This window comes from Bos javanicus, chromosome 3 (assembly GCF_032452875.1).
Source record: "Bos javanicus breed banteng chromosome 3, ARS-OSU_banteng_1.0, whole genome shotgun sequence".
In the NCBI taxonomy this organism is placed as follows: domain Eukaryota; kingdom Metazoa; phylum Chordata; class Mammalia; order Artiodactyla; family Bovidae; genus Bos; species Bos javanicus.
In genome coordinates, this window is record NC_083870.1 from 92,962,558 (window position 1) to 92,975,472 (window position 12,915).

General features: G+C 54.6%; 1 protein-coding gene across 3 annotated transcripts in view; it reads left to right on the forward strand.

The window, feature by feature from the left end:
- The window catches only part of GLIS1 (GLIS family zinc finger 1), a 260,654-nt gene extending 248,967 nt beyond the window's left edge, over window positions 1-11,687 (forward strand). For all 3 annotated transcript variants that reach the window (XM_061411896.1, XM_061411897.1, XM_061411898.1), the window contains 4 exons: window positions 3,858-4,014; window positions 9,353-9,531; window positions 10,127-10,294; window positions 11,188-11,687. In XM_061411896.1, the coding sequence (XP_061267880.1) occupies window positions 3,858-4,014; window positions 9,353-9,531; window positions 10,127-10,294; window positions 11,188-11,345 (662 nt within the window). In that variant the 3' untranslated portion in view covers window positions 11,346-11,687. The remainder of the gene's footprint in view (window positions 1-3,857; window positions 4,015-9,352; window positions 9,532-10,126; window positions 10,295-11,187) is intronic.
- Window positions 11,688-12,915: the final 1,228 nt, after the last annotated feature.

A 12,915-nucleotide genomic window follows, 5' to 3' on the forward strand; every position in this document is an offset into this window, starting at 1 on the left:
TGCCCTGGGACAGAGGGTCAGAGGTCCTAGAGCTGCATCGTTTCCACCATGGGAGGACTCAGGTCTGGACAGGAAAAAGACTGGCCTAAGGTCATCCAGGAAGGTCAGCAACAGATCCCATTTGGAAGCCTGTTCTCCCAGGTACTAGCCCAGGGCTTGTCCCGGGGAGAGCAGTCAGGACCAGTAACATCTCTTGAGCACCTTCTCGGGCTGGTCACTTTACAACATCATTTCATCCAGTCCCCAGTGAGCCCATGCTGCAGATGAGAAACAGTCTCTGAGGCGGCATTGTGGATGAGAGGGGCACTGGGGTAACACGAAGCCTGCCCAGGCCTGCTCTAGCAGTGGGTCAGCAGTGTCTCTGCTGCTTGAGCCTGAGTTCCCCACCCCTCCCCAGCAATCTGCTGTGACAGCAAATGTGATTGTGGATATGGTCACATAATTATATAAAACCAATGTGATGGAGAATTTTATCATTATTATTGTTGCTCACGGTGAAGGAGAAGAGTAGCTGTTTACTCATCCATCTCGTGATAATGCAAAAGCCATCGTTTACTGAATATATGCCAGGAGCTGTTCTAGGGACTGTACATGTATGTGTTAACTAACATAATCCTCATGTCAGCCTCATAAAGTACATACTAGCATGCACTTTCTCTTCCAGACAAGGAAACTGAAGCCTCGCGAGCTTAAGTAACTTTTTGCTGAGGTTCCACAACTAGTAAATGGCAGAGGCTGATTTGAATCCAGGCCATTTGGCTGCAGGCCATGCCCTTAACAAGCTGTCTGCTGCCTTTGCCATGGTGCGTGCGTGTGTGTGTGTGTGCGCACACGCGTGTGTGTGTGCGTGTGCATGTGCGTGTGTGCGCATGCGCGGGTGCGTGTGCATGTGCGTGTGCGTGTGCTCAGTCGTGTCTGACTCTTTGCGACCCCACGCACTGTAACCCGCCAGGGTCCTCTGCTCCACCCTGCCATACTGAGCACCTATTGTGTTCCAGATTCTGTGCGGGTCTCTGTCCTTGAGCTACTTCCAGCACAGCGGGGAGAAAAGGGCCAGCCAGGCAAGCTCAGGAGTCCTGGGTCCCCCTGGGGCCGTCAGGTTCTCCTGCAGACCCTGCAGCGGATGCCTCAGGCACAGTTGGGAACAGATGTTAGGGCCAGAGGTTAAGCACTCACGGCTGATGATTGATGACGCTGATTTACAGCCTGAAGTGGTGCGTTCTGGGGAGAGATTGGACGGGCCAGCCTGCTCATTACGATAACGGTGGTTCCCTTCTTCCTGCCCACTGTCTGTCCGCATGTTCAACGTGCCTGGTTCACACACTCGGTAGCGCACTGTATATTTACCCTCAGGGGGCTGGACAGGGAGGCATCTGGACTGGGGCCGGGCAAAGGCAGGGGAAAGTGTGGACAGAAGAGTCCAGAACAGAGGGGTGAGGTTGGGGAGGGGCTGGTGAGAGCGGCCTCCAGTCTTCGCTGTCTGACTATGTGAAGCTCCCCTGAGCTTGCCCCTCATCAGGAAGGACTAGCTCTCCTCACAGGAAACCGTCAGGAATTTCCCCGGCAGGCCTCCTTCAAGCCGCCCCAGGTAACGAGATGGGCAGTGAGGACGTGAGAAGCATGAGGTCAGCACGGCTGAGGGAAAGGGAGCAGGATTTATCAGGATTCTAGGCCTTCCCAACTGTCAGGCCCCCAGATTGGTTCAAGATGGCAGGCGAGGAGGTGCTACAGAGAGTGGTGAGTAGAGCGAGGCAGGAGCAGCGCTGAGTCAGGCCCCGTCTGCAGAAGCCCCCCTCCCGCGCCTTCCTGCCCAAGCTGGGAGGGGTGTGCGGCTGAGGGAGGAGGCAGATGGATGGGTGGGTGGTGGTGTCCGTGGGAGCCGAGATCCCCAAGACAGGGGCCAGGAGGGACTGGGGCTGAGAGGCAGGGGGCCCCCAAGAGCCCATTCAGAGCCTGGGTCTCACAGCCTGGCAGCGAAGCCTGCGCCAGAGGCCCCTCGCCTGACGGGCCAGCGCCTGAACGGGAGCCTAACTTTAAATGAACTTTGTCTTGGTGTCATTTGGGAGGACTGATTAGCTGCCCATTGCATGACTTTTGGCAAATTACTGAAGTTCTTAAGACGTCATCTTAAAATGAGATCATGTTATCGCCCCAGTTGACAGTTGTTGAGATGCTTGAACTTGATGGTGTGAGGAAAGACCTTGACGTATAGTATATTCTTAATGAATTGTTGTCAGTAATAACACATTTATTGTAGGAGTAGAATTTCACCGAATATAACCCTTCCATTGAACGTCTATCGCTCTAACTCTAGGCCAGGGCTGCAGACTGCTTGGTCTACACACTGCGGTGCCATAGTCCCACCACTCCCTGTCATTATCCCCTGCCAGGCCACTCATTCTGCTCCCTGCTGTGCCACCTAAGGCACTGAGCTTGCAATCCCTGCCCTTGTCCTGCTCAATTCCTGGTAATAGTCCCCTGACTCGCAGGCCTGGGACCCCAACCACCTGAGAAAGGAAAAGTTCCTCCTTGACCCCCACCCCTGAAAAGAGTGTGGTCTGTTTTCCAGTGGTCCTCATGAGGTGCTGAGAGCATTGAGTGTGGATCCAGGATGACCAGAGTGACACTCAGAATATAACGGCTGAATACCTGATGCAGCCTCAGTGCAGCTCAGGGCCCGGTCCCCAGGTCCACAGAGTCCTCCCAGGGCATCAACTTGAATTGATTTCTGGGAAAATGATGTCAATTTCTATGAAAATCGGTAAATGTGGCAGATTAAAAAGGGGGTGCAAATTGGCCCCATTTTTTTCAGATAAAATAGGGAACATCAAAAAATTGCAACTCTTGGTGTGACCTCCTCAGGCTCCAGTCCCAGAGAAGGGGCTTGTTTTCCTCTCTAATTCAGGTTCCTTGTGAAGGTCTTTGGGAAGCGCTGGCCTTGGTCAGTACTCTCAAGCCCTCAGTGGGGTCCCTGGAGCAACATGTGACTGACATGTGTCAGTCATGACACACGTTGACCCCCCTGTCCTGGGCAACGTGTGTCCCCCATTTGATTCATTATCCGACCCGTCTTCTTAACAAGGGAAAGACCTTTGGTAGTAAAAGGTGCTCCCTCTTGCAGGCATCTTCCAGAGGTTTAGAATCTGAGACTCGAACATGGCTGACACCTGTGCTCAGTCGACACCCTTGTACAGTGTACATCCTACACAACCGTCTGTGGCATCCCTTTTCCCAGGTCTCCCAGGCCAACCTGCCATCCAGCTAGCACAGCCATCCTGTCTCTGGAACCCCTCACGGCAGACATCCAGGCTCTCCTCGCACACCTCTGGGGAAGAGCAGTGCATTTTCTCCAAGGGCAACCTGTGACCCTACCACAAATCTGCCTGTTAGAAGGAACAGCCAGGTCCAATCTGCTTCTCTCAAGCTTCCCTTCATCCCAGGGTCTCTGTCTACTGGAGCTACATGGAGCAAGCCCCTTCTTTCCCAGAACAGCTCGAGATTTGAGGCGGCTTACTCCATTCAAATCTGCCTCTGCCTCAGTAAACACACACACACACACACACACACACACACACTCTCACAGGGTCCAACCACCCCACACCTCTGACAGCCCCATGTCAGTCCACCTCTGTGCTCAGCATGGACCTCAGCCCCGCATACAACCCTTCAGCTGCAGCATGAACAGAGCACAGTGGGGCCATTATCTCCCCCTGTCTGTGCTCCTAACCATCTAGGAATACAATGCTGGTTTCCCTTCTTGTCTTTCTGTCTCCATAAGCAGGCACAGTTCCTGGGGTGACCACAGCCATCTCTAGGGAGCGGCCAAAGTCCAGTGATAATTGTTTGCTTCCCTGCAGGCATGTATCCTGGCTCCATCACCCCCCATAATGGGCTGGCAGCAAGCATCCTGCCCTCTATGCATGATGTCCCTTCCAGGCACCACCCACTGGACGCCACCACCAGTTCCCACCACCATCTGTCCCCTCTGCCCACGGCTGAGAGCACCCGGGATGGGTATGTATAGCAAGCCAGTCCTCCTCTGGGACAGCAGATGGGCACCTGCATGGGTGGCAGGTGAGGGCAGGCGTCCCGCACACTAAATGGTTGTTACTGATAATGAAAGTAGCCAGCATTTATGCAGCACCTACTGTGTGTACCAGATACTCACTGGGCACGATTTCCTCCTTGCCTCATAGACATCCTAGCTGGTGGATGATATCACGGGGCTTCCTGGCACCTCACCTCGTGCCCCCTCGCCTCCCCAGTGGGGGTGGCCCCGGGAAGGTGCTGCATCCCCCCTACCCCTGACCCTGACCCAGACCCTGTGGGCTGGGCTGCTGCACCCAAGCCTTCTTGGGAGCCTCACCCTGACTTCTCTTTGGCTTATACTCTGTGTTTGGTGAGCAGATTATTTGCCCCTACTGCCCACTCCATAGATGCCCACCTAGGCCTTGTCCCCACTTCTGGCCCTGCAGCCGTGACCACTGGCCGGGGCTGTCCAGAAAGCTTTCCTGCAGGACCCCTGCAGGAAGGGGGCCTTTTCCTCCATACAATGTGGTTCCCTTTGTGGTCACTTAATCGTCTAGAAATGAAGAATGTATTAATTGTTGGCTTCAGCAATACGTGAACTGTGAACTTCCAGATGTTCAAGCTGGTTTTAGAAAAGGCAGAGGAACCAGAGATCAAATTGCCAACACCTGCTGGATCATTGAAAAAGCAAGAGAGTTCCAGGAAAACATCTATTTCTGCTTTATTGACTATGCCAAAGCCTTTGACTGTGTGGATCACAATAAACTGTGGAAAATTCTTTAAGAGATGGGAATACCAGACCACCTGATCTGCCTCTTGAGAAACCTATATGCAGGTCAGGAAGCAACAGTTAGAACTGGACATGGAACAACAGATTGGTTCCAAATAAGAAAAGGAGTACATCAAGGCTGTATATTGTCACCCTGCTTATTTAACTTATATGCAGAGTACATCATGAGAAACACTGGGCTGGAAGAAGCACAAGCTGGAATCAAGATTGCCGGGAGAAATATCAGTAACCTCAGATATGCAGATGACACCACCCTTATGGCAGAAAGTGAAGAGAAACTCAAAAGCCTCTTGATGAAAGTGAAAGAGGAGAGTGAAAAAGTTGGCTTAAAGCTCAACATTCAGAAAATGAAGATCATGGCATCTGGTCCCATTACTTCATGGCAAATGGATGGGGAAACAGTGGAAGCAGTGTCAGACTTTATTTTTGGGGGCTCCAAAATCATTGCAGATAGTGACTGCAGCCATGAAATTAAAAGACGCTTACTCCTTGGAAGGAAAGTTATGCCCAACCTAGACAGCATATTAAAAAAAGCAGAGACATTACCTTGCCGACAAAAGGTCCATCTAGTCAAAGCTATGGTTTTTCCAGTGATCATGTATGGATGTGCGAGTTGGACTGTGAAGAAAGCTGAGCGCTGAAGAATTGATGCTTTTGAACTGAGGTGTTGGAGAAGACTCTTGAGAGTCCCTTGGACTGCAAGAAGATCCAACCAGTCCATCCTAAAGGAGATCAGTCCTGGGTGTTCATTGGGAAGACTGATGCTGAAGCTGAAACTAATACTTTGGCCACCTCATGTGAAGAGTTGACTCATTGGAAAAGACTCTGATGCTGGGAGGGATTGGGGGCAGGAGGAGAAGGGGATGACAGAGGATGAGATGGCTGGATGGCATCACTGACTCAATGGATGTGAGTCTGAGTGAATTCCAGGAGTTGGTGATGGACAGGGAGGCCTGGCGTGCTGTGGTTCATGGGGTCACAAAGTGTCGGACACGACTGAGCAACTGAACTGAACTGACTGAATCCTTGGGAAATCTTTTCCTTGCAAATGAGTAGAGGGAAGCCTCACAGCCCTTCCCCCTACCCTTCCTGCTACTTTTGCTCATCACCAGCAGGACTTGAGCAAACTTGTCCCCCGAAGCCTGATCCCATCACCTTCCTCCTTCCCTGTCCTTCCTTTTCAAGGTCAAAGCCTTGGCTTTGGCCTTGGCCTGCTTGTTCCTGGGGCCGCTGGCCTGCGTTCATCACCCAGTTTGTTGTCCAGGGCTTCTCCTGCTACTCACTCACCTGTTCTCTCAGTGTCCGTTGCTGATGCCCTGGTATGGGGCCACTGATTCCCGCAGCCCTGGTGAAGCTCCCTGTGATAGACCTACAGGGATTTCCCACACTGGGCAAGTAACTCTCTGGGAAGAAAGAAGAGGCTGTGGAAAGCCGGAGAAGAACCCAGTGCAGTGGGGGAATATGTCAGGGAGGGCTTCCGGGAGGTGATGCTATGTGGGGCCTCCAAGGTTAAGTAGAAGTGGAGAGGTTGGGAGGAAGGGCAGGTGTGGTGAGAGCTCAGTGTGTTCTGGAAGCTGCACCTTCATGTGGGGTGACCTCAGGAGAGAGGTCACCAGGGCCAGACCACAAGGCCTGTGACAGGACTTGTCTGCAAGGTGTTGAGCAGTGAGCAAGTCAGGTTTGGGAATGAGAAGACACAGCTTGCGGTGTGGGGCTGGACTGCAGTGTCCACAGCGAGTGGATGGCAGCCCAAGCCAGTGCCGGTGGGAGGGAGGAGGGACCCCCAGCAGGCGAGAGTCCCATGGAGTGAGCGGGACTTGAGGACAGTCTGGCTGGGTGGGGAGAGGAGAGCTTGTCAGAGCGGAACCCGTGGGCGTGCAGGGAGTGCCCTAGGTGTTCATGGAGCAGGGAAGTCGGGCTGTGATGCCAAAGAGCCACAAAGAGGCAGCCTGATGGAGTACCAAGGGGAACCCAGAAAATCAAGTCTTACTGGAGCCTTAGTTTGCTCTTCTGTAAAATGGGCATTAGAATACCCTTCTCTGTGGAAGTGGTGAGGGTCAGGTGCACATGCCTGATACTGTGTGTGTCAGCTGGTACAGGCTCCATGGACACCAACCTCCTGTCCCTCCCTCACCCACCCACCCACCGGCTCAGGCCACCTGCTCACCCAGCCCCCAGACATCTCCAACCAAAGACAAATAAACCACAGAAGCCTTTCCCCACTCGGGCCTGCTCACTCTGCTCCGCCTCATTCATCACCTGCCTGCTGCCTGCGTAAGTGCCCATCAGGAATTCCTGCAGTGAGAGGCAGAGTGATGACAAGACTGAGACGGGACCCCCAGCCCGCCTGGCCACCCGCGCCTGCGGGAGCGACAGGCAAGCCATCCCCACCAGCCAGGCGCCCAGGCTCCCCCGGGGCTGCCTGAGAGAAGGGCCCTCATGCCTGACACCAGGACCGGGCCCAGCTTGAATGGGTTTCTTTTTTCAGCCCCTGAGAAGAGGAGAGGAAGGGGGGAAAGCCTTCAGCCTCCTTTTCCTGCCAAAGTCAACAAGGAAGGCCACTCGTGGCTCCCTGGCGGTTTGCTGGGACGTTAAATAGCTTGACAGAATTATCTGATTCACTCAAAAATATGCTAAGAGGGCCTGACTTCATGACCAAATTTATTTACCCTGGCTCAGAGAAGACGCCCAATAGGGTGGGTTTTTTTTTTTTTTTTTTCCGTCCCCAGCCATGTACGAAGTATGAAGCCCTCGTCTGCCAGGCCAGTGAGGTTTTTATTAATTTTTATAGGTTCCAATTGAAGCAAAAATATTTGATTTAGGGATCATTTGCATGACTCAGAAGAGGCGCTCCAGACGATCCTTTTTCCTTTAGAGTTCAGGTAGAGGGGTAGAACCTCAGCCTCCCTGTCCATTCGGAGAGAGTCGTGTTCTGTTTAATTTCACTGGCTGTGAAGGTGGCAAATGTGAATTTATGGCAGGTTTGAGACAGGAAAAACAAACTTTGAAAATGCATGTTTTTTCCCCTTCAGATCTGGTTCTCCTTAAGTCTGCAGTGCTGTTAATCTCTGGATTTTGTAGTTGAGTGATTCAGAAACCCATTTGTTAGTATTTATCAGCTGTTTGCTGTGTGCCAGGCCTGGTGCTGAGCAGGGAGTGACTGAGAAGACTGGGCCTGGCCCTCCCCGCGGGGTCTATCCCAACAGAGGGGATGGACAGGAAGTAGGGGCAAAGCTGGAGTGTGGGTGCCACCATGGGGTTGGCATAAGACGGGAGGGTACCACGCAGCAGGCTGGAGGGAGGAGGAGCCACCCTCCTGGCCACGCCTGGGCTCAGCCTCAGCCCGGAGAACTGGTTTTGAGGACACATGGCTTGTACACCGCCCTCCACAGTTTATAGAGCACAGTTGTAGACCCACTTGATGACCCTGTGAGAACAGGCTTAGAAATATTAATGATGGTGATAATGGCGGTTAACTCATGGAGCCTTGAAGAAGATCATTTCATTAACTTCAGGAGGCTGGCCTTACCTCCAGTGTCTCAGATCCTGGCCTGGGGACCAGGGTCCCGATGTGGAGGCCCTCCTCTGCTGTCTTCAGCGCACTCACAGGGGTGTGCGTCCCAGACATTGGAATGACGACAGTGCAGCGTCACCACAGGGGCAGTGACAGCAGGAGGCCCATGTTAGAGAGGGCAGATGGGGACCCTGCAGAGCTACAGATGTGAAGACCACCAACCTCTCCCCAGATCTCCTTTCTCCGTTTTGAGAAAGACACTGATCTGTCATGCTTCCTCGAGTCTTAGAGGGTGGGCAGGGACAACATGGCTAGCCTGGAGAGGTTACATGGAGCTACGGCAGTGAGTATATGGGGTATTCTAACATGAACAGTCCAACATAGCCATTAATGCAAAGAAGAAAATAAAGACTCTGAACCTCCACACTCTCCGTTTTTCTGCAGTCATTGCACATAAGTAGTTCAGAGGCTGTGAGCCTTCAGCCCAGGGTCCCCCTGACCCCAGGGTCATTGTGGTTCGTGTGAGCAGACCTCAAGGGCTCAGGAAGGCGGCGCAAGGAAGGGACCTGGTGTCCAGTGATGTGCAGCCTGGTTAGACATCCTGCTGGGGCTCAGCTGGATTCAGGGCTAACAACTGTTAGCCACTGTGGTCTTATTTCAGAATGTGAGTGTCCTTTAGGCTCTGTACAAAGGGAGGTGGTGAGTCCCCCATCACAGGATGTATGCAAGTGGAAGAGAGATGGCGAGAGATGTAGACAGAAAATCCATAAAAGTACACCATGCAAGAGACTAAAGGCCAACTTGGACAACAGGCCTAACTGCTGGTTTTCCTTCCTTCATCTTGATGATAATGCTGATGATTCACGGAGTGGCTAAGAATGTTTCTGACATCGTACTGATGCTGTGTCTACATTGCTTTATTTAATCTTACGCTCACCAGAACCCATGAGGTCAGTGCTGTGTGTCTGGGACTAACTCGGACAACCTCTATGAACCTTGGCTGTCTCTCTTCTCTCCAGGTTGGGACCTGGCCTCCTCTCGCCCATGGTCAGTCCACTGAAGGGGCTTGGGCCACCCCCACTGCCACCATCCTCCCAGAGCCATTCTCCGGGGGGCCAGCCCTTTCCCACGCTCCCCAGCAAGCCACCCTACCCGCCCTTTCAGAGCCCTCCACCCCAGCCTCTGCCCAGCCCTCAAGGTAAGCTCTGGTCAGGATGGAGGGGGCCCTTTCCAGATAACCCAGTGACTCCTGCTCAGGCTGCATGAGAGGAAGGAGACACTGGCCCACAGGGTGGCAGTCAGGTACCTGGAATGATGGCTGGCACCGAGGGTCGTGGCTGGCACTGAGGGTCACACTGGGAGGTGAGAGACAGGTGACCCGGTTTGCCTCACAGGGGGGTCTCTTCCAGGAGCAAATTTGTCATGAGCGGTGAAGAAGAGTTTGTCCCATCCACCGGGCATCAAAGGGAGCATCGTGGGTAGCAGTGGCTGGGGGTGGGGCGGCTGGCTCTTTGGAGGAAGTGTGAGTGACGGGGTATCTTAGAAAGGCACGGAGGACCCAGAGTCCCTGCCCTGCGAGCACTGCTGGCAGGTGCAGCCACGTGACAGTGCTTTGCCCAGCTCGCTCCAGGGTAGGACCCCGGCACCTCCTCTGGCCTGGGGCTCTCTCCTCCCATTCACACCCACCAGGCCACAGGCCAGTGCGGGAGGCTGAGCCGCACGGGGGGACGGCCCCCTCCTCCCTCTCTGGGCGTTTTCCCTCTGAATGCAGCCCCTGCCGCCTCCCCCTGCAGGCTACCAGGGCAGCTTCCACTCCATCCAGAGTTGCTTCCCCTATGGTGACTGCTACCGGTCGGCCGAGCAGGCAGCCAGTGGGGATGGACTGGCGGGGGAGGCCCATGGCTTCAACCCCCTGCGGCCCAATGGCTATCATGGCCTTAGTGCACCTTTACCTGCCCCAGGTAAGCCTCTCCTGCCTGCCTCCTTCCCACTCCTGTGCTGTGTGCTTTGCGCATGTTGGGATGGAGAACCCAGGGAGAGGGGAGGGCTGCATACAGCCCAGGTGGAATCGGGCCCAGAGCACAGGGCCTGGTCCGAGTAAGAGCATCAGAAGCAGGGTACGGAAATTCCCAGATCAGCCTCAGGGCTCAGATCCAGCTGGAAGCTACAAGGACTGGGCAGGATGGGGGGCACCAGCCAAAGGGGAGACTGGTACCCAGTCCCAAGGCCCTTTGGGCAGCTGTGGGCGTGCAGCAGGGGGTGGAGGGATGGGCACCAAGGCACAGCTGAGCACACACAAACCTGTGGGTCATCTGCATGTGAGCCTGTGTGTCCCTGCTCACACACACATGCTCCCAGGTGTGCACATGTCTTCCTTCTCCACGTGTTTGTGGGGCGAGTCTGTGTGGGCACGTGTATGCATGTGCGTGTAGGGCCAGCACGGGTGCTTCCTGGCAGTGTGAGCGCCCTGTGTGTGTAAGGAACTCCCTGACACGTGTGCTCCACATCGCGTTTGTGCTGACGTTCACACCCGCTCTGTGCACACATGTCCTCCTCCTGTGATCCCTCCTTTGTGTGTGTGCACACATGTGAGTGCATGGTTGTGTATTAGCAAGTTTGGGCCATTTCGTATGAAGGTGCTTGTGTGCAGGTGTGTGGCTGTGTGTTTAAGAACAGTATACTGTTCTGTGACATGGACACATGTCACACACGTACACCAGAGGCAGGTGTGAGCCTCACCAAGGGTGTACTGGGGGTGGGCGGGAGCGGGGGAACACGGACGGGTGTGTTCTGTTTGCTCGCATGTGGATTGGTGCGAGTTCTCCAGCCTGGACCCTGTCCCCCACATCCACAGGCTACGAGGCCCTGGCCGAGGCCCCGTGTCCCACCACGCTGCCACCACAGTCATCTGAGGACGTCGTGTCCAGCGGCCCCGAGGACTGCGGCTTCTTTCCTAATGGGGCTTTTGACCACTGCCTGAGTCACATCCCTTCCATCTACACAGACACCTGAATGCTGCCCATACCTGCCCGCCCTCCACTGCCGATGCTACCCTCCCACCTGCTGGCTGTTCCCACCTTCGGGGCAGCCAGCCGGAGCAGCCAGGCCACTGCTCCCCAGAACGCGGCCGGGTCTGGCCACGAGTGAGCCTCTAAGCCCCAGCCAGGCGCTCAGAGGTGCCCGTCAGGATCCGTGACCTATGACATCCCTTGACTGTGTCTTTCCTCTTGTCTCCCCAATGGTTTTGAAATCACAGACCTCGTGTATATAAATTGTACAGAACTTGTTTTCCATTCCCCTGCCAGTTTTATATTTTTGGTTTTACAAGAAAAACATTAAAAACTGGAAATGAGACTTGGGGGCTGCTTTGTGATTCAGCCTAGAGGCTGAGACCAAGAGAGCGGTGGAGGAGGGCGTAACAGGGCAGGGTGCAGAGCCCAGCTCGGTCCCTGGCTTCTGTCGGTGGGAACCCCGTCACATGGTCCCACCACGTGCTGTGGGCCTTACGGACACCAGCACTGGTCCCAGGACGTCAATGAAAGGCAAAAGCTCTTGCCCGCTGGCAGGCAAGCAGACCAAGGCTGGGATTGAAATTGGAATTCCAATATGACCCAGACCTTTGCTCTCTGCACTGACTCCTCGGTTGGTGGAAAAACACACTTCGCTTCTGAGGCTGGCTTTAGGTAAACAGGCAAGGCCTTCCAGGGACAGAGCCCGGACAGCCCCGGCAGGCAAGGGGCAGAGAGGCAGGGCCCCTGAAGACGGAAGTGCGGAGAACCTCCTTTGTACACAGAGCCCCGTGCTTCCTGAGTAGCTCGGGAGGATGGGGAGAGGAGGCCAACTCTGAGCGCACCAAGGCTCCCTTCCTACAAGGCTGCCGCCCTCCGCTGCCTGCCTCCCTCCCTCCCCACAGCCCGGGCCTGTGCTGGTGTCTGAACAGTGTCCTGTGTCTCACCACGTCACCCTGAAGGTCACCTGGTTTAAAAAAAAAAAAAATCCTCAAGGAAAATTTTTGCCTTGTCACTGCTGAAGTGAAGTGAAGCAAAGGAGGTCATGCTTACTGAGCACCCACTGTGTGCAGGGCTCTCCTCCACCCCACACCACCCGTGCTCTGGGAAACAGCCCCGTGGAGGGTCTTTCTATCCCAGTTTAGGTGAGAGGAGCAGCTGGGATCTAAACCCAGGTCAAAAGGACGCCATGCTTTCGTACTGCATGGTTAGTTTAGGCTAAGCAGGATGCAAAGATCCAGTCAACCTCTTCTTTATTAAGAAGAGCGGTAACTAGGATTCAGAGGGGCCACCCAACCAAGTGGGGCAGAACCCGTGATGCGTGGCCGATCCCGCCCCATAATCCATGGGGGCTTGTGACAGCTGCTCTGCACTGGCCTGCGTGTGCTTCCTGGGTCAGCTCATTCACACCAGATGGACGCTCTGCCTGCACTTGTCCAGGGCCGACCCATCTCTGGGGCTCCCTTGCCGCTGACTCCTGGCTGTCCGCACCCCATGAGGAGCCTAGCATGGCAGGGAGGTGGAGGGTGTGCCCCTGAGACCCATGTCTTCCTGTGAAGGTCAAGGGCCTTCTC